General features: G+C 37.0%; 5 protein-coding genes across 8 annotated transcripts; 2 read left to right on the top strand and 3 right to left on the bottom strand.

Annotated features, from left to right (window-relative positions):
• Window positions 1-454: 454 nt before the first annotated feature.
• Window positions 455-2,513, bottom strand: LOC147296150 (uncharacterized). Its single transcript, XM_086230119.1, has 4 exons — window positions 2,224-2,513; window positions 1,781-1,869; window positions 1,144-1,257; window positions 455-865 (listed from the first exon to the last, which is right to left on the bottom strand). Exons 1-4 carry the CDS (start codon window positions 2,405-2,407, stop codon window positions 659-661), a joined length of 594 nt encoding a protein of 197 aa, XP_086086245.1. The 5' UTR covers window positions 2,408-2,513; the 3' UTR covers window positions 455-658.
• A 1,906-nt stretch (window positions 2,514-4,419) lies between these two features.
• Window positions 4,420-8,244, top strand: LOC147296149 (serine/threonine-protein kinase D6PKL1-like). Of its 2 annotated transcripts, none has more exons than XM_086230116.1 (3): window positions 4,420-4,730; window positions 5,499-6,588; window positions 7,151-8,244. In XM_086230116.1, the coding sequence occupies exons 2-3, from the start codon at window positions 5,630-5,632 to the stop codon at window positions 8,016-8,018; spliced, it is 1,827 nt and encodes a 608-aa protein (XP_086086242.1). In that variant the 5' UTR covers window positions 4,420-4,730; window positions 5,499-5,629; the 3' UTR covers window positions 8,019-8,244. The 2 variants fall into 2 exon arrangements, with proteins under 2 accessions (XP_086086242.1, XP_086086243.1); XM_086230117.1 differs by lacking the exon at window positions 4,420-4,730 and adding an exon at window positions 4,788-5,061.
• A 3,009-nt stretch (window positions 8,245-11,253) lies between these two features.
• Window positions 11,254-16,126, top strand: LOC147296148 (SEC14 cytosolic factor-like). Of its 2 annotated transcripts, XM_086255812.1 has the most exons (12): window positions 11,254-11,324; window positions 11,512-11,582; window positions 11,673-11,701; window positions 12,696-12,779; window positions 12,898-12,951; window positions 13,950-14,027; window positions 14,232-14,285; window positions 14,515-14,574; window positions 14,654-14,749; window positions 14,937-15,038; window positions 15,164-15,244; window positions 15,495-16,126. In XM_086255812.1, the coding sequence occupies exons 2-12, from the start codon at window positions 11,528-11,530 to the stop codon at window positions 15,813-15,815; spliced, it is 1,014 nt and encodes a 337-aa protein (XP_086111938.1). In that variant the 5' UTR covers window positions 11,254-11,324; window positions 11,512-11,527; the 3' UTR covers window positions 15,816-16,126. The 2 variants fall into 2 exon arrangements, with proteins under 2 accessions (XP_086111938.1, XP_086111937.1); XM_086255811.1 differs by lacking the exon at window positions 11,254-11,324 and having other exon boundaries at window positions 11,331-11,582.
• Window positions 16,127-16,955: 829 nt separating this feature from the next.
• LOC147296147 (Sucrase/ferredoxin-like family protein) lies at window positions 16,956-20,091 on the bottom strand. The gene is made up of 5 exons (XM_086248255.1): window positions 19,627-20,091; window positions 18,654-18,739; window positions 18,252-18,557; window positions 18,039-18,122; window positions 16,956-17,659 (listed from the first exon to the last, which is right to left on the bottom strand). The coding sequence occupies exons 1-5, from the start codon at window positions 20,014-20,016 to the stop codon at window positions 17,206-17,208; spliced, it is 1,320 nt and encodes a 439-aa protein (XP_086104381.1). The 5' UTR covers window positions 20,017-20,091; the 3' UTR covers window positions 16,956-17,205.
• Window positions 20,092-20,581: 490 nt separating this feature from the next.
• Window positions 20,582-25,468, bottom strand: LOC147296146 (weak chloroplast movement under blue light protein (DUF827)). 2 transcript variants are annotated; one of them, XM_086230108.1, is made up of 3 exons: window positions 25,033-25,468; window positions 23,247-23,456; window positions 20,582-22,628 (listed from the first exon to the last, which is right to left on the bottom strand). In XM_086230108.1, exons 2-3 carry the CDS (start codon window positions 23,415-23,417, stop codon window positions 20,838-20,840), a joined length of 1,962 nt encoding a protein of 653 aa, XP_086086234.1. In that variant the 5' UTR covers window positions 23,418-23,456; window positions 25,033-25,468; the 3' UTR covers window positions 20,582-20,837. The 2 variants fall into 2 exon arrangements, with proteins under 2 accessions (XP_086086234.1, XP_086086235.1); XM_086230109.1 differs by having other exon boundaries at window positions 25,072-25,468.
• Between the last annotated feature and the right edge of the window lie 113 nt (window positions 25,469-25,581).

Here is a 25,581-nt window from a genome sequence, read left to right as displayed (position 1 = left end):
TATAGGCTCAAAGCAGACTTACAAATATAAAATTACAGTGAAAATAGGTCATTGATCAATCTTTTTCAATTATTGTTGTTTCTTTTGTGTGAAGCTCAAACTACCCACACCTCCTTGTCTTCCATCAAACAACCCACATCTCTTTGTCTTCCATCACACCATGTGTAATTGAGAATTTTAGGACATGTCGAACATACATATTGTTGTGAAACCTACAACATAACAGGGAGATCCACTAAAGGCGTTATAAGAGAGGTTGTACATGCTTGAGATATACTATGTGTCTGCATTTTCATATTGGTATGCTCAGTATCACATTCGTTGACTCCGTACACAACTTACATTTTGTGATCAGCCGACCAAATCTCTTGAACACGAGGAGGGTTCATGAACATCATTAGCATCACAGCATCTGACAGACATCACTTCATTTCCTTGTGATCTCGAGACAAAGGAAAAAACAATATTGGAAAAGCTTCGTCGTTTGAGTTTTTTTTGTTGAAGGGTACACCAACTTTGTTGGGAAACTTACCAAATATGGTATGGAAACAACAGGGAAAACATACATTCACTCTACTTGAGAAAGAATAAAAAATCACAAAAATATTAAGAAGAATATATTGTGTATAAGGGAAAAGCATATAATTAGGGGTTGAACCTAATTCCTTTTACCACTATTTCGTTTTGGTCCAACTACCACCCAACCATCTGCTTCAACTGCCAGATTGGGCTTTGATTCATTGCCTGACTTGTCTACTGTATTCAAATTTGAAGGAGACTCATGTGTGTCCACCATCATGTTTGATGAATCATCATTTCCCATGCTATCATCTCTATCATCATTGTCTTCGTCATCATTCACAACCTGGTATGAGTAAGGAAGAGAATGAAGAGAACTGTAAGGCATATAATTTCAACTTATAATACTCACTCTACCACCCTCAGATTTGGCTCATATGAGCAAGAAAGCCATTCTTGCACACAGTCCAAAGACCTCTCAAGAAACAATGTCCACAATGACTCGATGAGTTTTCTTCAGTACACTAACAATTGGCAAACGCATGGAATACCAAGACACCACATTCCCATAAAAAAATTTATCATATTAAGAACTTTAAGGCTGAGGGTTCAAATATGACTTACCTGTCTAACATGAGGAACGGAAACTCTACGATGATTCGCTTCCCTTAGGCTTTCGATAGACTTGTAATTACAATCTAAACATTCTTCATGCATAATCATTAACTTTTCGGCTACCTGAGTACATCCAGAGAAAAAAATTCAAAAACCATAAAGATAGAAACCATCAGTAAAAAAATGGCATCACTGATATCCACTAGTTTACAGAAATGATAGAGATCACATGAAATTGGTCCTTGTGAATTGTCTATCTGATGAAACATGTGAGTGAAATGTTTTGGAATGACTGGAGATGCAGCTGCGAATCTCAGCTGACGACAGCAGAAATGATGTGGTACGTTAATGTCAGCTGTAGTTGATGCTAAAACGTTTGAGCTTCTAAAAGTCGAATAGTTAACCAAGTGCAAGTGGTGAGAGAAAGCAGGAACATGCACTTATCACAAACCTTTGTAATAGTTCCCCATTTAAAGTCACACTATCGACAGAGCAAGCTAATTACGTTTGAGTTTCCCATCAGAATCATAACAATAATAAATCTTCTCCAATATAATCCATGAAGATACTATCAGGTGTTCTCTGATGAAAAGGTAGAGTGGCGAAATGTTGCAAAAAAAAAAAAAGGTGAGTAGCAAAAGCATACCTCCTCAATGCTACCATCCTCTGTTACAGTGTTGAGAGAAAGCATAGCTTCATTGAGCATTTCTTCTAAATCATCTATGTAAAGAGGCTCTGAAAATAACACAATAATGACCATTGTGATCATTCTAGTGATAGAGGAAGCACAAAGCAGATTTCAGCACAAAAATTGACAATTCTTGTGAAAAGATTCTTATTTTAGCAGATAAATTCCCAAGTGAATCTTAATTCCATTCTCGAAGCACAATGCATCAAAAATTCATTATACTCAAAGACCTGGATTGAACTCTGACAAGCTTACAAATAATGAATTTAGATTTCCTTACAAAAACTCAATCTTGGTATAATAATGCACTAAAAAAAAAAGCAGCAAATCAAAATTTCAAACTCAATTCTTTAAAAATAAAAAACGACAAATTCGATGATTTCAGCGAGTGAATTACGTACCGGTTGAGTGATTAAACCAGGAGAAGATATCGGGGACGAGTTGCTCCGCTTTTCGGCGCGAGTCACGGCCACCCCACTCGTTCTCAACGGCCAATTGAAGCGCTGACCACCGAGACAGAACTAATCCTATGCCTTCTCGGAGTACGGCCCCAGCCTCTGCCGATATCTTTCTCTCAGCCTCCATTTCAGCCTCTCTGAGTCTTTGTCTTGTAAAACCCTAACCCTAACAGCTGAAAATGCGAGGGTCTGTAGGAAGAGGTGTGTTTGTTTTGCTGGACAGCTATGATCTTGGCGCGGATTTAGGGGGTTCTAGTTTGAGACTAATAAGGAAAAACATTTTTTAAAAGCATTTTTGTGAGAAAACTATTTTGAAAAAAAATCATAAAAAAAACATCTCAAGTTTTTTTTTTGGGTCTAAAAAATCTCAAGTTATTCACTTGAAATCGTTTCATGAGGTTTCAGCCTTTGTTGTTACCACCAAATTGGCAATTCCACACACAAGGAAAAAATAAATTGAGGACTAATTGAGCAAATTAAGGTATAAAAAAAAAAGCAATTTTATTTTAAATCTACAATTCTAAGGCTTAGTTTGAGATTGCTGTAAGAAAAAACAGCTGTGAAGTAAAGCAGGAGTGAAGTAAAGTCAGCTGTCAAGTAAAACAGTTGAGTGTTTGGTAAACTATATTTTCAAAAGTGTTGTGAGTACAAAAAGCAATATGAAAGTGTTTGGTAAATTGTAATGTAAAACTGTTGTGGCTATTTATAATTACTAAAATGAGGGTATTATGAGTAAAATAAAATTTTCATTGTTGCTGCTGCAGCTTTCAAAAACACCTACAAACTTGCTTCTATTTTTGCTGTGGGGAGTTGAGAATTGTGGGACAAAACACTTTTTCATTTTTTTACTAAACATCAAAACTGCTGTGGGTGATTAAGAATTGTCATCTACAACAGTTTTTGGGTCCTTCACAACAATCTCAAACGAGGCCTAAAGGCAATCTTACAAAATTTATCAAATATGGTATTAAAATATAACTTTTATTTCTTTAGAGTTTAGACTAGCAAATCTAGGATCTCGTTTTAAAAAGAATTTTGTGTGACTGTAACACCATGTGCCGTTATAACTAAACTACTCAAATGATAGCACATGCACAATTTTTAAAAATATTATTTAGAGGATTTGTCACTCTGCCATGAATGAAATACAAAGAAAATCTCTCCCATTTTTTTTTTCTTTCCTATCAAAACTTTGATTTCATTGTCATTAAAACAATTTTGGTAAGAAAATAAACAAATTTAAAATGGTATTGGGATGGTATATTTGTATGCATATTGGAAAATATTACCAAATCGGTTTTTGATTGTTTTATAAAGTTTTAGTCTTAATGTTCAATTTTTTTTACAAAAATTTGTTCTGATTTCTTTTTGGTAAAAATGTATAATGGAGTTTATATTTCATTGTTCTTTCATTTTGTTGGTAAGATATTAAATTGGGACCTAAGAAGAAAGTCTTCAATATGGCATGATGTATAAAATTTATTTCAATGTTTTTTCTTTATTTTATTTTTCAAAGGACGTTTTCTCTTTATTTCAATATATAAAGTTAATTCTTTTATGTAGTTTTGATTTAAAATCATGACCCTTGTTTCATGATCCAACCACCATTAAAAAGTCTTGTTAGGTATACAAGAAGCACTGTCCATAAAATTTGGTCAGTTGAGCCCACCTCTTCAATATGTTAACAATCAATCCCTGACCATCCGATTTTATCATGACCTAATCAACTGGCATTCTCCAGTCTCATGGACTATTTGCCCATAATCAACCAACCAAAATTACAAAAACAACTTATTTTTGGACCACTAATTAGGCTTTTTTATTCGACCAAAAAAAATTAGGCTTTTTTATTTTGTTCTCTTTTTTCTTTTTTAGAAAGGACATGCCTAGTCATTTCGTAGGTCTTAAAGCCTTAAATAGGAAACTAAAAACTCCCAAAGCATGAGGGACAGGGTGGAGCCTTAGGAGGCCCATCCATTGATTCAGACCCTTGAATTTGGGACAAAATACATTGAAATAATTGAACCCAAAAAAAAAATAATAATACACAAAAAAGCCTCACTTTAGCAGTTTAGCTTTGACCCTCCTCTTCTCTCTCTCTCTCTCTCTCTCTCTCTCTCAAAGCCTCTCTATACATGGATGGTCATGGTACATGGTAGTACCGTAGTAGCCCACAGACACCCAAAGACACCCAACTCATTCAGTCTTTCTAACTCCTCACTGAAAGCTTTTTCCTTCTTTTTCTCTCTCTCTCCACACATTTCAGGAAAAGGAGCTCTTTCTCACACATTGCTCTCTCTCTTTTATCTCTCTCAACAGTTGTGAGTGCTCTTTTATTTCTTTCTTTTCCACTCTGCTAAAGCAAACCAGACCAAACCAAAGCCTTTCAAAGTTCTGATCTTTGTGAAACGCTCTCTCTCTCTCTCTCTCTCTTTCTCTCTCAAGCGCAGGTACCCTTTTTGGGCTTCCTTTTTTCTTCACTTTTAACTGGTCCTGTGAGTTGTTTGGTGGTTTTTGCTTCTCTATGCACTCTATCTTGTTTTTTAGCATCTGGGTCTGTGTGGGTCTTTTGGATCCAAAGTGTTGGGTCTCTGTTTGAGATCTGTATGAATCTACTTTACTTTGGTTCTTATCTCTTGCTACATGGCATTTTGGTGTGTATTGGGGTACACGTAGAAACTACATTTAGTTGAGTTTCTCTTAGTCCCCTTGCCTCTTTGATCCACGGCCTTTTCCTTCAGAAAGTTTATGTTTTCAGGGGAAAAGGATTGGCATTTTGAGGTATATGACTTTGATTCTTGTATTTCCATCAAATTTTGACCTATGACTTGTTGGGTCTCTCAGATTGTCTTATAGTTTGATACTTCTGGGTCGGGCATGCAACTCTGTGTTTTTATGCCCCTCTTTCTCCTTGCGGGTTTTTACAATGTCTGCTAATTGATTTTTAAATTTTAAATTGATCTACCGGAACTAAAATTTAACTTCTTTTTGTTATTCATGTTCAATCATTTAAAGGATACTTGCATTTTGTGGAATTTTTTTTTTTTTTTATCACATATGGATCAATGTTGATATAGCAGTAGTTTTTGTATATATCTTTTTTTTGTGGTGAAATATTGTTACTAGACTTGTATAACCTATTTTATCGGTTGGATAGGATATGGTTCCTTTGTATTACATCTATGTCGCATAGTGATGACTTCTTTGTTTGTTTGTAGAAATTATATTGCTATTGATGGACTTGAAGATGAAAATAATTGGAGTGTCAATGGAGGGAACCATTTTAAGTTGGGGGATGAGTGATGGGTTTGTTCAATTTGATCTGTCTTATTAAGTCTGATTTATATCAATGGCCTCAAAATCTGGTGCCAGAACTTCCCCAGAAAATCAGAGGAAATTAATTGGTAGTCAGACAATAGAAGGAAATTCTCACAAACCTTCACCATTACAGATTACAAAGATAAGCAAATCGGAGCCAGTTACTCCGAGAAAACTGCCTAGGCATGTGCAACAAGCTGCATCAAAGCAGGTTTCTGCAGAAACTGCCGAAGAGAAGAAATCCAAGATCACTTATCAGAAGGATTCTGCCAAATCTTTAGCTGATATGTTAGATTCAAGTTTATCACTGGGTGATCCAAAACAGGTGCCAGCTGATGTGGGTGTTGCAGGGAGTGAGACTAGGAAATTACCAGAAGGTGGTGGCAATCAAGAAAAGAAAACATCAGAAAATGGAGTTAGCCCAGCTCCAGCGAAAGTCAGTGATGGGACCAGCAGTCTTGCCAAGACTAGTGGAAGTGCCAAAATTAGTGATCGAGCTGATTTTGTTGAGAGTGGAAAGAGCAGTATTTGTAGGGGTAGCACAAGCACTGATGTGAGTGATGAAAGTACTTGTAGCAGCTTTAGTAGCACTATCAACAAACCTCACAAGGCAAATGACATACATTGGGAAGCGATCCAGGCAGTCCGAGCAAAGGATGGTGCATTCAGTTTGGGCCATTTCAGACTTCTGAAGAAGTTAGGCTGTGGGGATATTGGAAGTGTCTATCTTTCAGAGTTGAGTGGAACAAAATGTTATTTCGCTATGAAGGTCATGGACAAAACATCTTTAGCTAACCGCAAAAAACTTCTTCGGGCTCAGACAGAGAGAGAAATACTACAATGTTTAGACCATCCTTTCCTTCCAACCCTTTACACCCATTTTGAGACTGAAAAGTATTCATGTTTGGTGATGGAATTCTGCCCTGGAGGTGACTTGCACACACTTCGGCAGAGGCAACCAGGAAAACATTTTACTGAACAAGCAGTGAAGTATGAAACTTGTTCACACTCAAATCATTTTTATTTAGTTCAAACGTGGCGAATGATTTTCGTTCACTGTTATCAGTTTGGGCATATGTGGTTTATATAATTGTTTATGTTTGTTGAATTTCTTCCGTCTACCTGCTTTATTGGTTTTTTGCTATGTCACTGACTCACTGTTAGGTGGATACTAATAAGCTTCATCATAATAGGTTTTTGCCTTGCTATTTAATGATCTGGACTCAATCAAGCCTTTATGCTAAAAATTATTCATACACACTAATATCCTTATGCTATGTCACTGACTCACTGCTAGAATTTTTGCTGTGATCTGGTACACTCAGGTTGTTCCTGGGTTGCTTCTTGCTGTTTTGATGTAGACTTTCTTCAATAAGAGCACCATTTCTGCACTATTAGTAGTGTGAGAATGAACAGAAAATGCTAGTCATCTTTCTTTGTCAGTAACAATATTCAATCATGTATCACGTCATAGCAAAAAAACAATCTTTCTCTCTTGTGGTGTTGTTTGATTTTGACAGTCCTTATTGTTATATTTGAATTCAATATGCAGGTTCTATGTAGCAGAGGTTCTCCTTGCTTTGGAATATCTTCACATGCTTGGGATTGTTTATCGTGATCTCAAGCCGGAAAATGTCCTTGTGAGGGATGATGGGCACATAATGCTTTCGGACTTTGACCTTTCCCTGCGCTGTGTTGTCAGCCCAACGCTAGTCAGATCTTCAGCTCCCGAGTCTGAAGGCTTGCGAAAGAACCCAGTTTATTGTGTGCAACCCACCTGCATTGAGCCCTCTTGTATTCAGCCATCTTGTGTGATGCCTACAACATGTTTCACTCCCCGTTTCTTTTCGATTAAATCCAAGAAAGACCGGAAACCCAAGAATGAAATGGGAAACCAAGTCAGCCCATTGCCAGAACTTATTGCTGAGCCAACCAGTGCTCGCTCGATGTCATTTGTTGGGACCCATGAGTATTTGGCACCAGAAATTATCAAAGGTGAAGGGCATGGCAGTGCTGTTGATTGGTGGACTTTCGGGATCTTTCTGTATGAGCTATTGTTTGGTAAGACCCCTTTCAAGGGTTCAGGGAATCGAGCCACCCTGTTCAACGTTGTAGGTCAGCCATTGAGGTTCCCAGAGACACCAGTGGTTAGCTTTTCAGCAAGGGACCTGATAAGGGGCCTACTAGTGAAAGAACCACAGCATAGGTTGGCTTATAAACGAGGAGCAACAGAGATTAAACAACACCCCTTCTTTGAAGGTGTTAACTGGGCTTTGATTCGATGTGCAAGCCCACCTGATATCCCAAAACCAGTTGAGTTTGAGCGGATTTCAGCCCCCGCAGTGTCAACTAGTGATAAAGCTATTGCTGCTGCTTCTCATCCCGACCAAAACAACTATCTGGAATTTGATTTCTTTTAATTATTTTCAGAACTGATATCTCATTTGCTTTTTTCTTGAGAAAGATGTAGAGTTTCTGAAATGTTGATTATGTGGAATTAGGGGTTTTTTATGTCGATAATGATCATATGTTTGGTGTTGTTATGAAAACACAATTTGTATTGCAGGTCAAATGTTGATGCTGTGTCCAGAATGTGGATCCAGTTTCTATCTTTCATATGATAATAATAGTATTTTACAATTCAAATGTTTGTGGGTGATGATCAGCCTTGGTAAAACAACTAATCTATTGGTTACTTAATGTGTACATGCATAGTATTTTAACAAACTAAGCTCTGTAAATTTGTAATAATCTACCCCTATATGTTAGATTGTGCGGGCATATATTATAAAAAATAAAAAGAAAGGAAAAAGAAAGTTTGCGTTGTATGTATACCTCTGGAACAGTTTACATAACTCTTCAGTTTCGCTAAAGGATTTCTAGCTCTATGAAGAGAGGGAGAGAGGAATCAAAAAGCCAGCTGCTTACCTATCCAACCATGAACAACCCTACAAGAGTGCTTGTTGGGCAGGCTTCAAAAGGTCCCATTTCAAGTGCAAGCTAGCTATAAGAAAATTCATGGTGGAGGTAATTCCAAGTTAGTTATAAGTTTAACTATATTGAAGGGGATTCTAAGTTTAAAAAATAATGATATTTCAAAGTCATGGGACCAATGTTTTATTTATCTATTTTTTCTTAAAAAATGAGTCATGGGACCCATGGGAACTTGTCTCAGAATTGACATGTAGAAAGATTGGATGGGAAACATTGAAGCCACATCTCAAACATGTGAAGAATTCACATGAAAACCACAAACAAGAAAAAAAGGTGACTTAGAAAATTAAAAACACTTGGACACATGGGGAACATTCCTGCCACATTGAAGGCTGTTCCTTCAAATAATTTTGGGTTGGGGATAAGCTACAAAATTGAGCATCTATTCCATGTTCAATTATGGCTCACCATGTCTGTCTTGTTTGGTAGAGATTTAACCATGTCGTCAATGGAAATTATAAGTAAATGTTAAAGAAAATTTTAAAATAAAAATTACAAAAAGAAAAATATGAAGTTTACACCATATGACTGTATGAACTTTCCTGCAATCCTAGGCTCTAGTTAATGTTTAAAATGTTGAATCATATAAAAAAATAAATGGTTAAATGGATTAGAGGCTATAGTCAAAAGATGTCTGCATTTGGCCAGTATGAGTGGCACCTTTCGATTAATTTAAGTTAATGAAACTTTACCAACCCACCCAGAGGCCCAGAGCCCATAGGCCACAAACTCATAGTAGTCGCCTCTTTCATAGTTTCATGCTACATGAACTCACATGGATGCTGAGTCAAAGTGTAGTATCTTGGCATGACAATATTGAGTTTTTCATGTGTGCCCATGTGTACCGCTATTTTGAATTCTCATGTCTTGAGAGGATTTAAAGGTCAACGATTTTGTCACACATGTTTTTGAATATAGTTAGAGGTAAGAGTTTGATTCTCTTCCTCCTCTTTTATTTATTTATTTTTAATTGTTGTAAGCAATGTTAATTATTTGGTTATCCACAAACGCATTTTATGTCGATATGTGATATTTATGAAATGAAGTTATTTGCCACCAAGAAAATTTTAGACTAACCTCCAAGTAAATCCAGTAGTCCAAGTAAATTGGAGTCTATAAAATCTACGGCTTAGTGATAAGGAAAGCCACACACAATTCTTCCATTTTCTCTTACTCTCTAAATCTTTTTTTATTCATATATCATATTGTTGATCACATTTTTATAGAGGTAATGTCATTATAATGTATTTGAATGTGAAATATCTTTAATTTTAATTATGATTTTAAATTTAAATTTTAAGTTTTCCTTTAATAGTAAAGGCCCAAAAGGGATCTAACCCTTCAGGCCTTCACATATTTTAATCATAAATTTAAAATTTCATTATGAAGCGGGGTGAAATTAGGTTAATTTAATTAAATGCAAATCAAATTGTCGATTCTAGTCTTTATTTTGACTTTTCTCTCCTTATTTCATTATTGCGGCATGCAATGATGCAATCTTTCATAATCATATGCATCGCAATTGCGTTTTCGATTTTAATATTTGATAGTGAAATTTTGTCAACATAACGAATATCTTAGCGCAAGCATGCCTTGCTTTAATTGACAAAAATATCTTCCTTTTTATTGCTACATATTGCTCTTTTAACTTTTTCCTCTTTGACTCTAATTTATTGCACAATATATCATTTGCAAGCCTTTTCTCTTATTATCTAGTTTATAAAATTAGAATTCAGAACCCCGTCCCACAAAAGTGAGAACCGATATTATTATTGAACCAAATTGTTATTAGTAACTTCCCTTTGAAGAATGTAGCACATTTCTTCAAACATACCAAAAAGTTTTAGTACTTAATGTCTTGTCATTATATTCAAAGGAGGTTCACATGCACAACATCATACTTAAAAAAAAAATAAAAAATTACATCTATATGAAGATACAACTTATTTGTAAATTGTTACTAATGAGTGACATATAACCCTTTTTAATTCTTTACATTGTATTATATACATTATCTTATATCTTCTCTTTACTTGTCAAGATGTAAACTTGTGTACACACTTTGTGTTCTTGCATTGCTTGTTAGGCTTGTCAACTAGTTAAGTAGTTAGCATGATGTTGGAAGATACAAAAGGGTATGCTTTGAACCCTTTTTTTGCTTATCCACCTACTAACGAATTAGCAGCAAAATCTAGTTGGCACTTTGTTGTGTCGTAAATTCGTAATTGATGTAGTTGAATCATTTATCCATTGCATATTTTGTTTGACCCTCATGTTTTTTTTTCGGTGAATACCCTCTTGTTCTTGGACAAAAAAAAAAGAGAGAGCAGAGAATGCCCTTTTGTTCTTGTTAAAAGTACTGGACAAGAACGAGAGTAGCTTAGTATAACAAAGTGAATTTCCCCACCAACATAAATTAGAACCATTAGATTAAATTCAAATTGACAGATTCCAAGCCATCAAAAAAAACAAAAACTCTAGAAAAAACAAATGGGTTGAAAATTAGCATACCAAGTTACCAAGTTACCAACCACCCACGCTTGTGGTTTGGATATCTCTTTTTTCAAATTCTTTCTATTTTTAACCATTCATTTAAGAAAAAAAAATATATATACACATTTAACAATTGCCACAAAAGTTTCAATCGTAGTTAAGGTGCTTACTGCTCAGGAAAGAACCCAGATTATTAAAGGACACCCCACCTCTCTCTCTCTCTCTCTCTCTCCCTAAAGGTTTCTCTACCTTTAAACCTCTCTCTTTCTTTCTGTGTAGATTTTGGCGAATCAGTTGCATAAGTTTTTGTAATTTAGAGCACTGAAAAAAGTGAGGAGAGAAGATCAGAGTGGAAGTTAAAATAAACTCAGTTTTGGATTATTCTTCAGCTAAATTTGCAGTCTTTTTGTTTAAATTACTGTAAAGGGAACAAGAAGAGAAGATGGGTATTGCTAATCAGGAGGCGATCAAGCAGTTTCAGTTGTTAATGGAGGAAGGTGAGCTTTGAAGCCCACTTGAAGTATGTATGATCCTCTTATTTGATCTATATTAGCTAAAGTTTTCTATTTTTATTTTGACTATTACAGTTGACGAGCCACTGAAGAACACATTTGAGGTTAGCCCGTGCCTCTTTTAAGTTTGCTCGATCTGTTCTGTGTTTGAGTGCTGATAAAGAGATTGAACAAGGAAATGACTTTAGATTTCTTAAATTTTGTTAATTTAATGGTTTGCGACATGAGAGAATAAAACCCTTTACTCAACTGACCACAATTTAATCATTTAGCTTAGTTTTAGTTGCCTTAAGTATTTGCTGAAAAGAAACTAGTTTTCTTGATTTGATCTGGGTCTCTGACGTCATGTATTTTAGCTTAGTTTTGGTAGCCTTAAGTATTTGCTGAAAAGAAACTAGTTTTCTGGATTTGATCTGGGTCTTTGACGTCATGTATTTTTGGGTTTTCCTTCATTTTTGGGTTGGGTCAAGTCCATTTCTTAAATTAGATTAACCTGCTATTGTGATCTTTATCAATGCTTTCTAACAGAATGACGCGAGCATATGAATTATCACTTAATCAACTTGATCTTGTTCAAACTTCATCTCTTGCTTTTGGTGTGAGAAAAGTAGAAACCTTTGAAGTGATTGTCATGTTGGGCTTCAATAAAGTTTAAATCTTTATCCATATATAATGTCAGGGTGATGTACAATTTAATTGAAATGAGCTTTACTGTCATCTAATTAGGCGTGATGTACAAGGTGCTATTCTTGAGAATGCATTATGAAGTCCCTTAACTGTGGGAATATTTTGGTTGGGGGGGGGGTTGTCTGCATTGTTCATACTTTCTCAATTTTTTTGACTAATCAGCTGAAGCATGTATTTTCTTGCATCGAAGGGAGAGAAAAAGAAAGCAAAAGGAAAATTAGAGAGATGGCACGGGCCAAGCTAAACTTTTGTGCCGAGTTTTGGGAGGCTGTAGCATGGTTTTGTGGATTGTTTTTGTTTTGGGAAAAATTCTTGAATTCAAGTGGATAGTTTAGTTGTTTTCTTTTTAAATTTATGATTTTCATTAATGAAATGTAACTCAAAATTCAAATGGTGCCTCTTGTTCTTCAGAATGTGCACCAGGGGTATCCAAATGAGACATTCATGCGTTTTCTTAAAGCTAGGGACGGGAATGTTGGCAAAGCCCATAAAATGGTTAGATTCATTCGGTTCACTTAATAATAGTTATTATCTTTGAAGTTTGATAATTTCCTTGAACTGTCATTTATGTTTTGGTTAGTATGCTTTACTAACAATGCCTAAACTGTTCCAGTTGGTTGACTGTTTACAATGGAGGGTAGAAAGTGAAATTGACAATATATTGGCGGTGAGTTTTATCAATATGTATCAGATTAACATGATATGTTGTGACCAATCACATGTTATTTCTCTTTTTGATGGCTTTTCTGTCTTATATATTTTGTGATACTTTGCATTTAGAGCTTTTTCAATGTGTGTGCGTGAGAGAGAGAGAGAGAGAGAGAGAGCGGGCGGGTGGGCGGCGGTGGGGGATGTGGTTACTAAAGATTGTTATTTGTGTATCCAATATTAAATTGCTATTTAAGGCTTGACTATTAATTATTGCCTAAAAGTTAGAAATTGAAATGTTAAAGGTCTTAATGGAATCAAACTGAAAAGGTTAATTGTTACTTGCCAAAAAAAAAAGGTTAATTGTTGAAAACTACTCCAGGTTTGCTTTTTAATTAGTAGAGATGCCCATAGCAGAGTGCCTTGAAGTACATGGGAAGAAAAACCTACCATTATCATGATGTTAGACCATTCAACTGCTATAAATTCTGGTGCAAGAGCAATTGTCTGTTGTTGACCATGAACCTCAATATGGCCCATAGGCAGTTTTTATGGCAAAGTTATAACTTCCACTTGCAAATCTGGTTCATATGCGAATTATTGACATATAAGTAGAAACATGAAAATCAGATGTAAATTTGTATTAACATTGAAGTATAATTCTGCTGCTGTCAGTTACATTCAAAGAGCATATTTTTATGATAAATTGTTATTCATTTTGTGGTTGGTGTTTTAGCACTTCTAGTCCATAGCGACCAGACTGATTGGGTTTCAAGGCAGTATGGAAATAAAAACATTCATTACAGAGAAATCTAGCATTTGCTAGTAGGGCAAGTGCAGCCGAGTTAGACATATATTACTTATGGAATAAAAAATAAATGTTGGAATTCTTTTGTTTCCATTCTCCTTAAGATTCATGCATTTCTTGCTTAATTTATGGCATTTGGTACTTGAACCATGCTGGAAAAGCAACTCTATACTTAATGTGGTGACAAAGGATTTATTTGCTATATACAGAAACCAATCATCCCTACTGATTTCTACAGAGCAGTGCGAGATTCTCACCTTGTGGGATTGTCGGGTTACTCAAAAGAGGTAGTCCTGTTTATTACATAGATTTATCATGCCTTCCTTCTCTACCATTGTGTCCCGCCACAGCCACCTTGTCCAAGAAAGGCTGGGCACCTGAATCTTTCTTCTTATGGCTGCAACGGTTGATTAGTTTTGCTCCCTCAGTCCTTATTTTTCAATTTCAACCTTATGATTTTCATTTTATTGTCCTATTAATTTTTTTCCCAGGGTCTTCCTGTCATTGCTGTTGGTGTCGGGCTCAGCACATTTGACAAAGCTTCTGTAAGGATGATATAGTTTGTTCAATCTTTGAACTTAGGCATAAATAACTTTGTATCTCTGGTATTGATAATTCTGGAAAACTTGAATAAGTAATCATATAAGTCTTGCTTGAGGGCTTTAATCTATTAGCTAGGCTATTATACAATAGAATAAGAGTCATCTAATGCCTTAATGTAAATATTATTAATCTTTTAGTGATATTTACTTGTGTGATTCTTTGTCATTGTAGGTAAATTACTATGTTCAGTCACACATCCAAATGAATGAATATAGAGACCGTGTTGTTTTGGTGAGTACTTGAGATTGCTCAATCATCTTTCAGACAGTTAAGTTTATCTGTAGCCTGATATTTTTGTCTTTTGTTGTAGCCCTCTGCAACCAAGAAGTATGGACAATACATCGGAACATGTGTGAAGGTTTTGGATATGACTGGTTTGAGGCTCTCAGCACTTAACCAGATAAAGGTACCTCTTGTATAGCACGAGCCTTTATTTTGTTCTCTGACCAGAAAATTCCTGTATTGCGTGAAACTACTCTTAGCCTTTATTCAAAGAGGCAGTCATGCAGTCATATTTGGACACAAATAACAAGAATTTTCTCAATTCTTTTGAAATCCATATGATTGACACTTTGCCTGATCTGTTGATGCAGCTTTTGACTGTTATCTCTACAATAGATGACTTAAATTATCCAGAGAAGACAGATACATACTATATTGTCAATGTCCCATACATATTTTCCGCATGTTGGAAGGTTTGTATCATAACAACTCGGCCGGAAGTTTGAAATAATACGCCAGAAAAAATGAAAAGGATGACGTGTTGGTCGGTATATGCCAACTTGAGACAAAAGTCCTAATGTGTATGAACTCTTAACAGGTGGTAAAGCCTCTTTTGCAAGAACGGACAAGGAGGAAAATTCAGGTTCTTCAGGGTTGTGGGAGAGATGAATTGCTGAAAGTAAGCTTGTTCTTTGGTTCTAATATCACCATTGGCTTCCTATTCCTTTATGTCCACTTCAAGCTTGCAACTTTTTTTTGTTGTCTTGTACTTCCATATTTTTGAAGTTACCTACTTCTCGATACGGGCTCTCTCTCATGGCCCGATGGTTGTGCTCTAAAACAAATCTAGTTTTCTTCCAGTTGCATTTGTTCATGTATTATGTTATGTTTTTCGATGCTGGGAACTTGACCTGAAAATGTGTATGCAGATCATGGATTATGCAGCCCTCCCACATTTTTGTAAAAAAGACGGCTCTGGGTCATCTCGGCATTCGGAGAATGGACGAACTGCTAATTGTTTCTCCTTGGACCATCCTTTCCATCAAGAGCTCTACAATTTCACCAAGCAACAAGCTGTCCTTAGGGAGTCTATTGCACCAATTAAACAAGGATCCTTCCATGTTAATTTCCCCGAGCCAGACCCAGATGATGCCGAGATTGCAAAGACCATTGAAACTCAGTTTCAAAAGTTTGGGATTCTCAATGGACTGTCCAAGTCACTAAATGGCCTAAGAGTTAATAGTGCTTGAAAATTTTTATGACGGTTATTAGCATCTATAGCCTACGTGACACTCACAACTAACACTCTGCCATTGCTATGAGACAATAATGTTGTTCTAAAAATTAATTTTATGTATTAGTGTAATGCTTGCATCAGCTCGATGCAGAATTTTTAGGACAAGCTGATCAGGTGTAGTATGAAATACCACCTTGGGGTGGATGATCATATCTTTCTTCTATATATGTAGGAAACATTGGAGCGGATGTGTTCCTCCACTTGCTAATTTTGAAATTAGCTGATTAATATTACTACTAATAATAATTATTATTAATGTTTTACGAGATGTAGAAATGTGTCCCTTGAATCTTGATGGGCTAAAGTTTGCCAAGCTTTACTGCCCACCAGATTTTCTATTTTTGAATTTTGGTCGTCACTGCCCACCAGATTGGTCATGGACTCAAATCACTTGCATTCTGAAATCGTCTCCTGGTCGTGGAGGCTTTCAATGAAAGAATCTTCGACGGACAAAGTCTACGTCTCAAGTCTCAGCTGATAAAGTAATAAGGGTATGAATGATATTTTTTCTAAAGTACTAAGGGTATAGTTGATATTTTAGGAACAAGGGTATGGTTGATAATTTCCATAAAGTAATAACTAATAAGATTATGGTTGGTATTTTATACGGCAGGGGTATGACTGGTGTTTCCATAAAGTAATAGGGGTATTAATGATATATTCTATAAAGTAAAAAAGGGTATAATTGATATTTTCTAAGTAATAAGGGAATGGTTGATATTTTTCTTTTTGGTAAAGTAATAAGGGTATGCCTGACATTTTCTTTAAAGTAATGAGGTATGAATGACATTCTCTCAATGAGGGTATAATTGATATATTTTTATATATATTATACTAATGCTTGACAAAGTGTTTTCGTCATCCATATATGAATGGCTAACAACCGTTGATGGTTGTGGTGTCAATAGTTAGACTCGACCAATGGACGATTCACAGACGACTATGTCGGCAACACTCTTCTTTAAGTAGCGACTTAAGAATGAAAAAAGGCATCTGTTAGTATGTTTTTTGGATTACATTCTTTACAACATCAACGCATTAAATACTGAAACAGCATTTTAATAAATTCATGAAGATGGTGTTGATTTAAAAATAAGAATTCTGTAACACATTTGATATATGCACTAGTACAAATTATATCCAAAAGAAAGATGAAAGACGTAATTCAAGTATCCTGCCCTCTTTCTTACACATATGCACAAATGTATCCACACCCTTTTCCCTTCTATAAGCACTGTACAGATCTTTCTGCACTGAACTTACAATTAACATTTGAGAAAAAAAGGGGGTTGACACTCTAACCTGTAATGTGATTAAACAACGCAGAGATTGGATTCAAGGTTTCATCTCAACTGTTTGTAGCAGCTGTATGCAATGCCAACTGACAAAGCAGCACAAACAACAGCAAAAGCTGCATACGTATCTTCACGCTCCCAGCTCTCAAACCATGTTGGCATGGCACAAACCTTGCGTGTGGATGCCCCTTTGCCACTACTGATCGAAATCAGTTTTCCGCCACTCTTTTTCTTTTCAGCTGCCACCATCGCTTCCATCTCATCCAAATCAGGATTATTTATCTTTTCTTTTAATACATAGTTCTGACAGCAGGAAGAGCTTCCATTTTCCTGGCAACAGCCCCCGATTTCAACTTGGGATTTACACGTACCAGTATTCATTCCCCTTTCCTTTGGTTGGGTCAACTCTGTAGTGCTTTCTCCCACATTTGTCTCGCCATTAAGCTGGAGCCTTAGTTCTTGAGATTTCTTCTGTTGTTCTTCTGATAAACCCATCTGACCCCTGGAATCACACCATATAGGCCATCAGTAATCATAATTCCATAATGCATGCACAAATAGAAACACACAAATTTAAACAAGAGGTGACCACTTCTATAAATTAGCTGCTACTAATTATACATGGGTTGAACAGACTATCTTCTCTATTATTTTTCAATTTCCTTCTTGTTCTAATCAGAATAAGTTTTACATAGCCAGCCAGTTTATTAAGGTGCAAATGAGGAACTTCCTCTAAGGACCCAATTGTACAACTAAACATTATTTCAATAATAGAGCCAGCATAGCTGTAATCCGCTTTGGAAGCATGATAAACTGGCTTCAAAAGCCAGCGTACGAATTATGAGAAAAAAACTGAAGATGTAAAAGTGTAAAACCATTACCTCCACAGCCAGTCCACAATTTCTCCTTTCCCAATATGCTGGTCAAGCAATGCAGGTACATCATCTGGAGTAACATATCCATACCTATCAGATAGCTCAATATCAGAACACTAAGTAATAGAATTGGGAAAGAGTGAAAAGCTATACCTATTGACAATGATAACAGATAAAAGAGATAAAAATAAATGAATTTACAGACGCAATTCCCCTTACCAGTGGCCACTGACTTCTCTGTTGATATTTGATCCAAATATAATAACATTTCCCGCATACTTATGCCCCCCAATGTGTGAACATGGGCTAACTGACACTTTACCTTGAAGACCGTGTAATTCTATCTCTTCTCTGAATCTACTGACCAGGGGAGGTCCACAGACTCCACAACGGCGATCCCGGGACCCATGAGAACATACAAAAACATATGAACCCTTCAGGGTTTCAGGAGTTCCAGGCAGCCATTCACCATCCTTCACAAGAACTTCTTCAACAAATGTGTCAACATCAAAATGTGTCAATCTCCTACATTTTCCCCCCAAATTTATGTCAGAATCAAATTTTGATCGGTTGGGAATCAAGAAAGAATCTAAAGGAATCCAAATGGAGCTAGTAAATGACCTGTATCTGATCATGTCGGGGAAAATTAATACATCACCATTTGATGTCTCAGTTCCATCGTGCCCTTCACAGATTGTTAAGCGGGTCTATAAGAGGAAAGAAACAAAAAAACAATAGTTAGCCTCAAACAAATTATACAACCAATTGTGGAAAAAGAATGTACAGCTAACACATACAACTGCCAGCAATTGTCGATAAACAACCACATCCAAGCAAACCAAACCAATATCACATCATTCTTTCCTCTGGCTATGTAACTTATCTGCTCGCGCATTTCATATCATTCCATTCATTATGAGACAAACTGCATATACTAGTTGACTGCACAACCAGAGGACATTTTGTAGTTGTGTATCTGATAAAATTTTGTCAAATATTCATTATCTTGTAAGATGCCAAGGGCTTAATCACATATTTCCTAAATCATATTTTTCAGTGTCCATTGAGAATTCTCAAAATTCTACACAACCCAGATTCCAAAATTACTCCAAAAGGACACCCAAAACAACGCCCCACTGAACAACACTAGAAACAAAAAGTGCCCGCTTCATGTTCAAGCTAATAGGTACCAAATAACATGCTTCCAAATCTATCTTAGAATTCAAGCAATCCACAAAACAGCCAAGACCCATTTCAATTCACCAAATTCAAAAGCAACCAACATTAAATGTTAAAGCAAAAACCACCAAATCACACAGCCCTAAAACAGAAGCAATGATCAAAATTTAAATCCATCCCACATCAGACTCAAATCAAAACCAACGAAATCACACACCTGTAAATCACTCCTTAAAAACAAGCAATAAAAAACAACCAAAAACCCATTTCAACCAACAGAATTTGAGATCAACCACAAACCCAAAGATATCCAAATATCACACACACACACACACCTTCTAATTCAGTAAATTAAACACCAAGCGCCGTCAAAACACAAACCAAAAACAACCAAATCAAACACAGAGACGCATACCTCTTTCATCATATCGACCCTCCTAGCCATCACAGCGGCATAGAGCAACCTCGGCAGTCGATCAAACTCCGCAGCCTCAATTCTGGGGGGCCAAACCTGCGGGTTCTTGTAGCATAAGAAAACGTGGCGCTGATACAACTCGACGGTCCCGACGAGTAGAGTCGTCCGAAACTCAGGCCGAGAAAAGCCGAACTCAGCGTCGCTGCTGGTTCCGCTAGTTTCAGCAAGCAAACCCTCATTTTGGAAGCTCCCGGAGGCGCTTCCGATGTGGGTATTTGGGTCGGTGAGGAAGCTGTCAAGTGGGTCCGATATTATGATTGGAGAGGACGATGTTGATGGGTTTGTGAATGTCAGTGTGTCGTCTCTGTCTCTGGTGCTTGCCATGGCCATATTTAGTCGGAGAGAGAGAGAGAGAGAGTTTGGGGGCTAAGTAAAAGTTCCAGTGGTATGGGAAGCGGAGAGTGGGATGGGCTAGTGAGACTTTGGTCACCGAGTGGGGAATTAGGACACGTGCGTTCTGGGGAGAGTCTATTACTTTTTTGGTGTTACTGTCTCATGCCACCAGACTTAATATCTGTACGTATATACGTAATTCTCACAAGAGCAGCCACATAGTCAAGGATCTAACTTTTAAATTTTTAATATACTAATTTGTGAGCTTAGAAGAGGCCACGACCACTCATGTTGTCTATGCTCTCTAGCGTTTACCATTAAAATGTGTGTGCATCAGCAATTCAGCATGCATATATAGATAATTGCATTCTAGTTAGCAACTTGGTCTGAATCTTTAATCTTGGCCTGAAAACACATTAGTGTATACAAATGTGTTTTGATTATGGCAAATGTCTCATGTTCATGTAAAAGGGGAGTAGGGGACAATAAGGTAGAACCCTTTTACCCTCGTTCCCACCGTAATAGAGCTGGTTATGAAAGAACTGTGGTTTCGAACATGATGAAAACTAAAGGCTAAAAAAGTTGGCACTTCATTTCTACAGCAAATCTTCAACCAAAATGCCAAGAATTGTTGTCCAATATACACAATCACACAGTTCTCTAGAGTTACATCCAAGCTCGTTAATTTGACATCCCTCTTCTTCCTCCTCAAACAGATGAGGTCATAGAAGCTCACAGCACCACTAGTCTCAAAATGCGGACACAACCAAACTTGTTCTCGTCTCTAATATTCCACAAAGGGCTGGCAAATACATATATCAAAGGGGTTTCTCACCAGGGAGATAAGATGGAGACCCACCCTCAACCTGATTCTTTTTTCTGTTAAACATGCCACTAAGAGTAGGCAAAAGTATCTTTTTCGAAACGGAGGTCTTTGGTTTCTCCAACTTCCGGTTCCCAATAATTTTTGTTTGAGGGTTCTGCTTTTGAATCCTGTAATGGCGTGGGGATGATTCCACTGACACTGACATCTCTGTTTCTGCCAATATCCGTGATGCAGCTTCAGCTGCTTTCTTTTGCTCTCGTTCACGCCACCTTCGAAGCTCTCCTTCCACTGCCTTTTTGGCTGCTTCAGCCATTTCTGCCCTCTTTAAGGCCTCCCCAGTTGCAGCCTTCATATCTTCAATCTCCTTCTGGGTTGCCTCTAACCTCTGCAAGGCCTCATTTTCACTAGCCTTCACAGCTTCCACCTGAGCCATGGCAGCAGCCAATTTCATTTCTGCTAATTTATCAGACTCGTCAACCTTTCGGCTCAAAGACTCAAATTCTTCCTTTGATATAGTGATCTTGGCACCAGATTCAGAAGTTGATGCACGGGCAGCATTAGTTCTCTCAGATAAAACTCTAATTTGTTCAAGGGCCCTTTCTTCTGCTGATTTAGCTTCTCCAGCTTCTTCCAAAGCAACCCTCAGCTTCTTCTCTGCTTCTTTTACTGCAGATTTGGTGGCTTCAGCTTCCTTCTTCAACTCCTCTGCTTTGATCTTCACCTCTTCTGCTTCCCGTCGTGCATTTGCAGTTTCCAGCGATAGCTGGTTTAGTGTTGCTATCATTTCATTGGAGGCACCTGTTGCTTTAGATTCTTCTGCTAGGCATGCTTCAAGCTCAGACTTAGTTTTCCGCAGTTTGACATGTAAATTCCCAGCAATAGATTCTGTTTCCACTTCCTTCTCCTTCAGTGCAGCATGCTCTTTCTTCACATTCTCAAGTTCCACCTTAAGAGCTTCCACTAAGCTTCTGAGGCTGCTTTCCTCTTCTGCTACTTTATGCAGTGATTCCTTAGCATCATCCAGCTCCAAAGTGACAGTTCTCACAGAATCTAAATCTGAAGCCTTTGCATTCTCCATTTGCTTTTGCAGAGCTCCAATTTCATTCAATGTTTCAGAAAGTTGTGCTTCAAGATTTCTGGAAAGTTCTGGATCAAACTCTTTTTTCAGAGAAAGCAATTTCTTTGCTGACTCCTCCAAGGTAGCTTTATATGACTGCCTCAGGACATCCTTTTCAGCAAATATCTTTGCTTGCTCTTGCTGGGCTTCCAGAGATGCAAGCTTCACTTGCCCAATTGAATCCTGCACAACTGAAATTTCCTTCGACAGCTCACTAACCCTCTCCGCATTTGCTTTAGCTGCCTCTTCAGCTTCTGCTGCCTGCTTGAAGGCAGCAACTTTTGCTTCCAAGGATGCATTACAGTCCTGGCGGATTTTCGTCAACTCTTGCTTTGCAGCATTGAGTTCAGTAATCACATTCATGTACTGTGCTCTTGCTGTTTCTAAGTCTTGTTTCCAAGTACCATCAGTTCCAACAAGGTTGCCACAATTTGTTTCTTCAAGTTGCTTTGCTTGATTTTTGGCAGCTTCTGTTGCCTTTATTGCAGATTTCTTAGACTCGCTAAGAGATGCCAGCTTCTTAGTCAGATCCTCAAGAGTTATCTTAGCTTTTTCAAGCTCCACAAATGCTTGGGCTTTAGTAGTTTCAGCATTCTTTAGTTGTTCCTTCAACTTGTTCAGTTCTTTCTGGGCCAGGTGAAATTGTGTCTCGTTGACTATTAATTTCTGCATTGGAACAATCAGCAATTGTAAACAACTTGACACCAAACATATCTGGATATTTGAAAAACACACACACTAACCAAACGGTTTCATTATAATGAGGAAAATCTCTTTGGTATTTAATAATTTCAGGAGGATGAAGAGTTCCAATTAATCAAGAGATTGAATGGGGAAAAAATTGCATGAATTACAGGAAATTACACAGTATTTGTATTTGTTCAGTCCTTGAATCACTGTTCATATTAGTGAGACTAATCATTCACATCCATAGCTACAAATGCGAGAAGTAACTTCCAAACTCTATAACTTTTCAGAATATGCGATACTGGAGACTGGCATACCCGAAACAAAAAATGTTATCAGAATGACCTTTGTGATGCTTTTCATACTTTCACAATAATCTTTTTTTTTTGTCCGTTTTTACTTAAAAATGAGCTATTATATTTTAATTTTAAATGCAAGGAAAACGTATGTGCAATACCATCAGCTTCCCAAGAATTGTGGGAGACCATGTAGCAAAGATTAACCAACAAGTGAAGCAAAATATACCTGGCAGTCATAAAATATACATATAACATGTATGTGGCTTCAAAAATTGAAAAGTAAAGGAAGCAGAAATACCTCTGCTGAATGTGGTTTTGTCTTCTTAATGGAAGGTTTCTCCCCAGAGAATGCTCCTTCACCAAATAGTGTGACAGCATCTTTAACAGATTGGAAAGGTGCCCTGGTGTCAATCTCTCCCACCTCCACCTTAGGAGAATCTGTAGCACTTTGGCGGTCTTTTGCAACCATACTGCTCTATTTATTTATTGTACCTCAGATGCCTAATTGCTGAAAATGGTAAAACAATACATTTAAATTAAATTAGGGAAAAGGAGAAAGCCTGATTCCTAAAAGCTGACAACACCGCATGTCTTAGCAGACCAAAGATGATATTCAGCCCAATGTTAATTAGCTTTCATACAAACAGTACAGGCAAGACATACAGCCTCATAGGGCATGACGACAAGGCTAAAAAAAACAGCATAATATAAGAAAAGACCTAAACTCCCAAGAGCCCAAACTACATTCACTCTATGAAAGCTTAAAAAGACTCTCAATATGAGGTACGATATTGTCAAGGGTTGTCGGCATTTGATACTTAAAATCCACGCAGAATTTGAAATAAATAAATATTGAGGTCTTCAAACCTCATGAAGCTATGCAATCCTTCAGGAAACTAAACAGGAATGCTGCAAAATATCATCCTAAAACTTGACCTTCATCATGACACCAGTATGAAATTATGACTCAATTCTACAGAAGCCTTTCCATAGGACACATTCACACCCAATCAAGGGGAAGAAAAGGATGAGAGACTCAGAAATTCATAACCATTACACTTAACTGAGATTGATCTTCTTCCCAATACACTTAGTTCCACCCAAAAATACCACCACCACTTCTCTTCACCTCATAAATAACGGAATCCTACAAAATTCATCTCCTATGATTTACGGGCATCCTCTTCTCCAAAAAAAAAAAAAGGAAGAAAAGATTTCAAGGACATCCCACACCACAATAAACTTCTGTCAGATTTACAGAAGTAATATAATTGCTCCAGTTGCAAAAAGATTAATGGCGCAGGAAATAACCAAATTAGTTGATATGAAAATCCACCAACACCAAGTTATAAGACAGTTGCTGATAATTGAATGGGTAAAACACGTCTATAATTTCAACAAAAAAAGTGCCACAAATCCAATTTTCCCAAAGACGCACCACCTTGCATCAACATTTGGCATTTATTAACGACACTAGATTCACAGATGAAATTCCATAGGCAACAGGGTGGGACAATTCAACTTTCACAGGATGACTTAACAGGCCCAAGTTTCAAGATTTTTAAAACGGAAACCCATTGAATTGTATAAAAGGAAGAAAGAAAAAAGAGACAATTCAATTTTCGTAGTACAATCAAACAGCTCTTCTCAAAAAAAAAAATCTAACAGCCCTTCGCAATGCTTCACCACAAGGTCCACAACCAGTTCAAAGATTCACAACTACAATTATAAACATTCAGGAAAAGACTTTAATTATGAGACATACATACCTTATTTTTATGAAAACAAATTTTCAAGAAAATGGGCCCAAATACTAACCAACTCGCACTTTTAATAATGAAAGTATGAAACCCTCTAGGTCCTTATAAAATTCAAGTCCAAAACCTTTTCTCGACACTAAAAAAACCAATTAAAAAGTACCAAAATGATAAAAAAACGCAGAGATTTCTTTAAAATTATTCAGTAAAAAACAAACTTATAATGAAATTAATCGGCGCCACCAAATAAAGCTGAAAAGGGAACAAAAACCAAGCCCAAGCTTGAAAACTGGCAAAGAACCAAGAAAAAAGGCGACAGCTTCTTACCCAGGAAACCCTAATCAGAGCCACAAAAAATTTACGCACCACAAACCCTAGAAATCACCAAAGTCCGAAGCCAAAGCGCCAATGGGAACATTCACATAACAACGAACAGTGATCAGGTCCACCGATCTTCATCTTCATCCAAAGTCAAAACCCTTTGAAACTCTCGACCCAAGACCCAAAACACACCAAGAAAAGCTCAAGCTACGCGAGAATTCACAGGAAAAACTCAAACTTTCTCGGCAGAGATTGAGTTTTCATGGAACAAGAAGAAACTTTGAAGAGATAAAAAGGGAAAACCCAATCTATGGATTTGAAATAGAAATGGGTCTCGTTTTGCTTTTCTTGGACAATAGAAACGGTTAGGCAGAGCCTACAGTGTTAGAGAGAGAAGTTTGAAAATTCGAAAGCTGTTTGAGACAAATTTTATATCAGCAACTCAGTCTGCAAAAGGGAGAGAGAGAGAGAGAGACAGAGAGAGGGAGGAGGTATCTGGTGGAATATCTTGTCCTGCATGACCTTTATTGAGCGCATAGGGCTGTTGTATATGCC

The sequence above is a fragment of the Dryas octopetala genome, chromosome 1 (assembly GCF_963921425.1).
Source record: "Dryas octopetala chromosome 1, drDryOcto1.1, whole genome shotgun sequence".
NCBI classification, from domain to species: Eukaryota; Viridiplantae; Streptophyta; class Magnoliopsida; order Rosales; family Rosaceae; genus Dryas; species Dryas octopetala.
Note: the sequence above shows the minus strand (reverse complement) of the source record. Positions and strands in the feature narration are given on the sequence as shown.

Bases quoted from the DNA above. Each gene is read 5' to 3' on its own strand.
- LOC147296147 (XM_086248255.1), bottom strand. From the start codon at position 20,016: ATGGCCATGGCAAGCACCAGAGACAGAGACGACACACTGACATTCACA. The intron at 18,558-18,653 runs GTCATTTACTAG...GGGAAAATGTAG, and splicing joins CCCGACATGATCAGATACAG to GAGATTGACACATTTTGATG. The intron at 17,660-18,038 runs GTAATGGTTTTA...GTGTGATTCCAG, and splicing joins ATTGTGGACTGGCTGTGGAG to GGGTCAGATGGGTTTATCAG.
- LOC147296149 (XM_086230116.1), top strand. From the start codon at position 5,630: ATGGCCTCAAAATCTGGTGCCAGAACTTCCCCAGAAAATCAGAGGAAA. The intron at 6,589-7,150 runs GTATGAAACTTG...TTCAATATGCAG, and splicing joins TTTACTGAACAAGCAGTGAA to GTTCTATGTAGCAGAGGTTC.
- LOC147296146 (XM_086230108.1), bottom strand. From the start codon at position 23,417: ATGGTTGCAAAAGACCGCCAAAGTGCTACAGATTCTCCTAAGGTGGAG. The intron at 22,629-23,246 runs GTATTTCTGCTT...GTTCCAATGCAG, and splicing joins CAAAACCACATTCAGCAGAG to AAATTAATAGTCAACGAGAC.
- LOC147296148 (XM_086255812.1), top strand. From the start codon at position 11,528: ATGGGTATTGCTAATCAGGAGGCGATCAAGCAGTTTCAGTTGTTAATG. The intron at 14,575-14,653 runs GTGAGTACTTGA...CTTTTGTTGTAG, and splicing joins ATAGAGACCGTGTTGTTTTG to CCCTCTGCAACCAAGAAGTA. The intron at 15,039-15,163 runs GTTTGTATCATA...AACTCTTAACAG, and splicing joins TATTTTCCGCATGTTGGAAG to GTGGTAAAGCCTCTTTTGCA.
- LOC147296150 (XM_086230119.1), bottom strand. From the start codon at position 2,407: ATGGAGGCTGAGAGAAAGATATCGGCAGAGGCTGGGGCCGTACTCCGA. The intron at 1,870-2,223 runs GTACGTAATTCA...TGTTATTTTCAG, and splicing joins CTGGTTTAATCACTCAACCG to AGCCTCTTTACATAGATGAT. The intron at 866-1,143 runs GTAAGTCATATT...TACTCATACCAG, and splicing joins CCGTTCCTCATGTTAGACAG to GTTGTGAATGATGACGAAGA.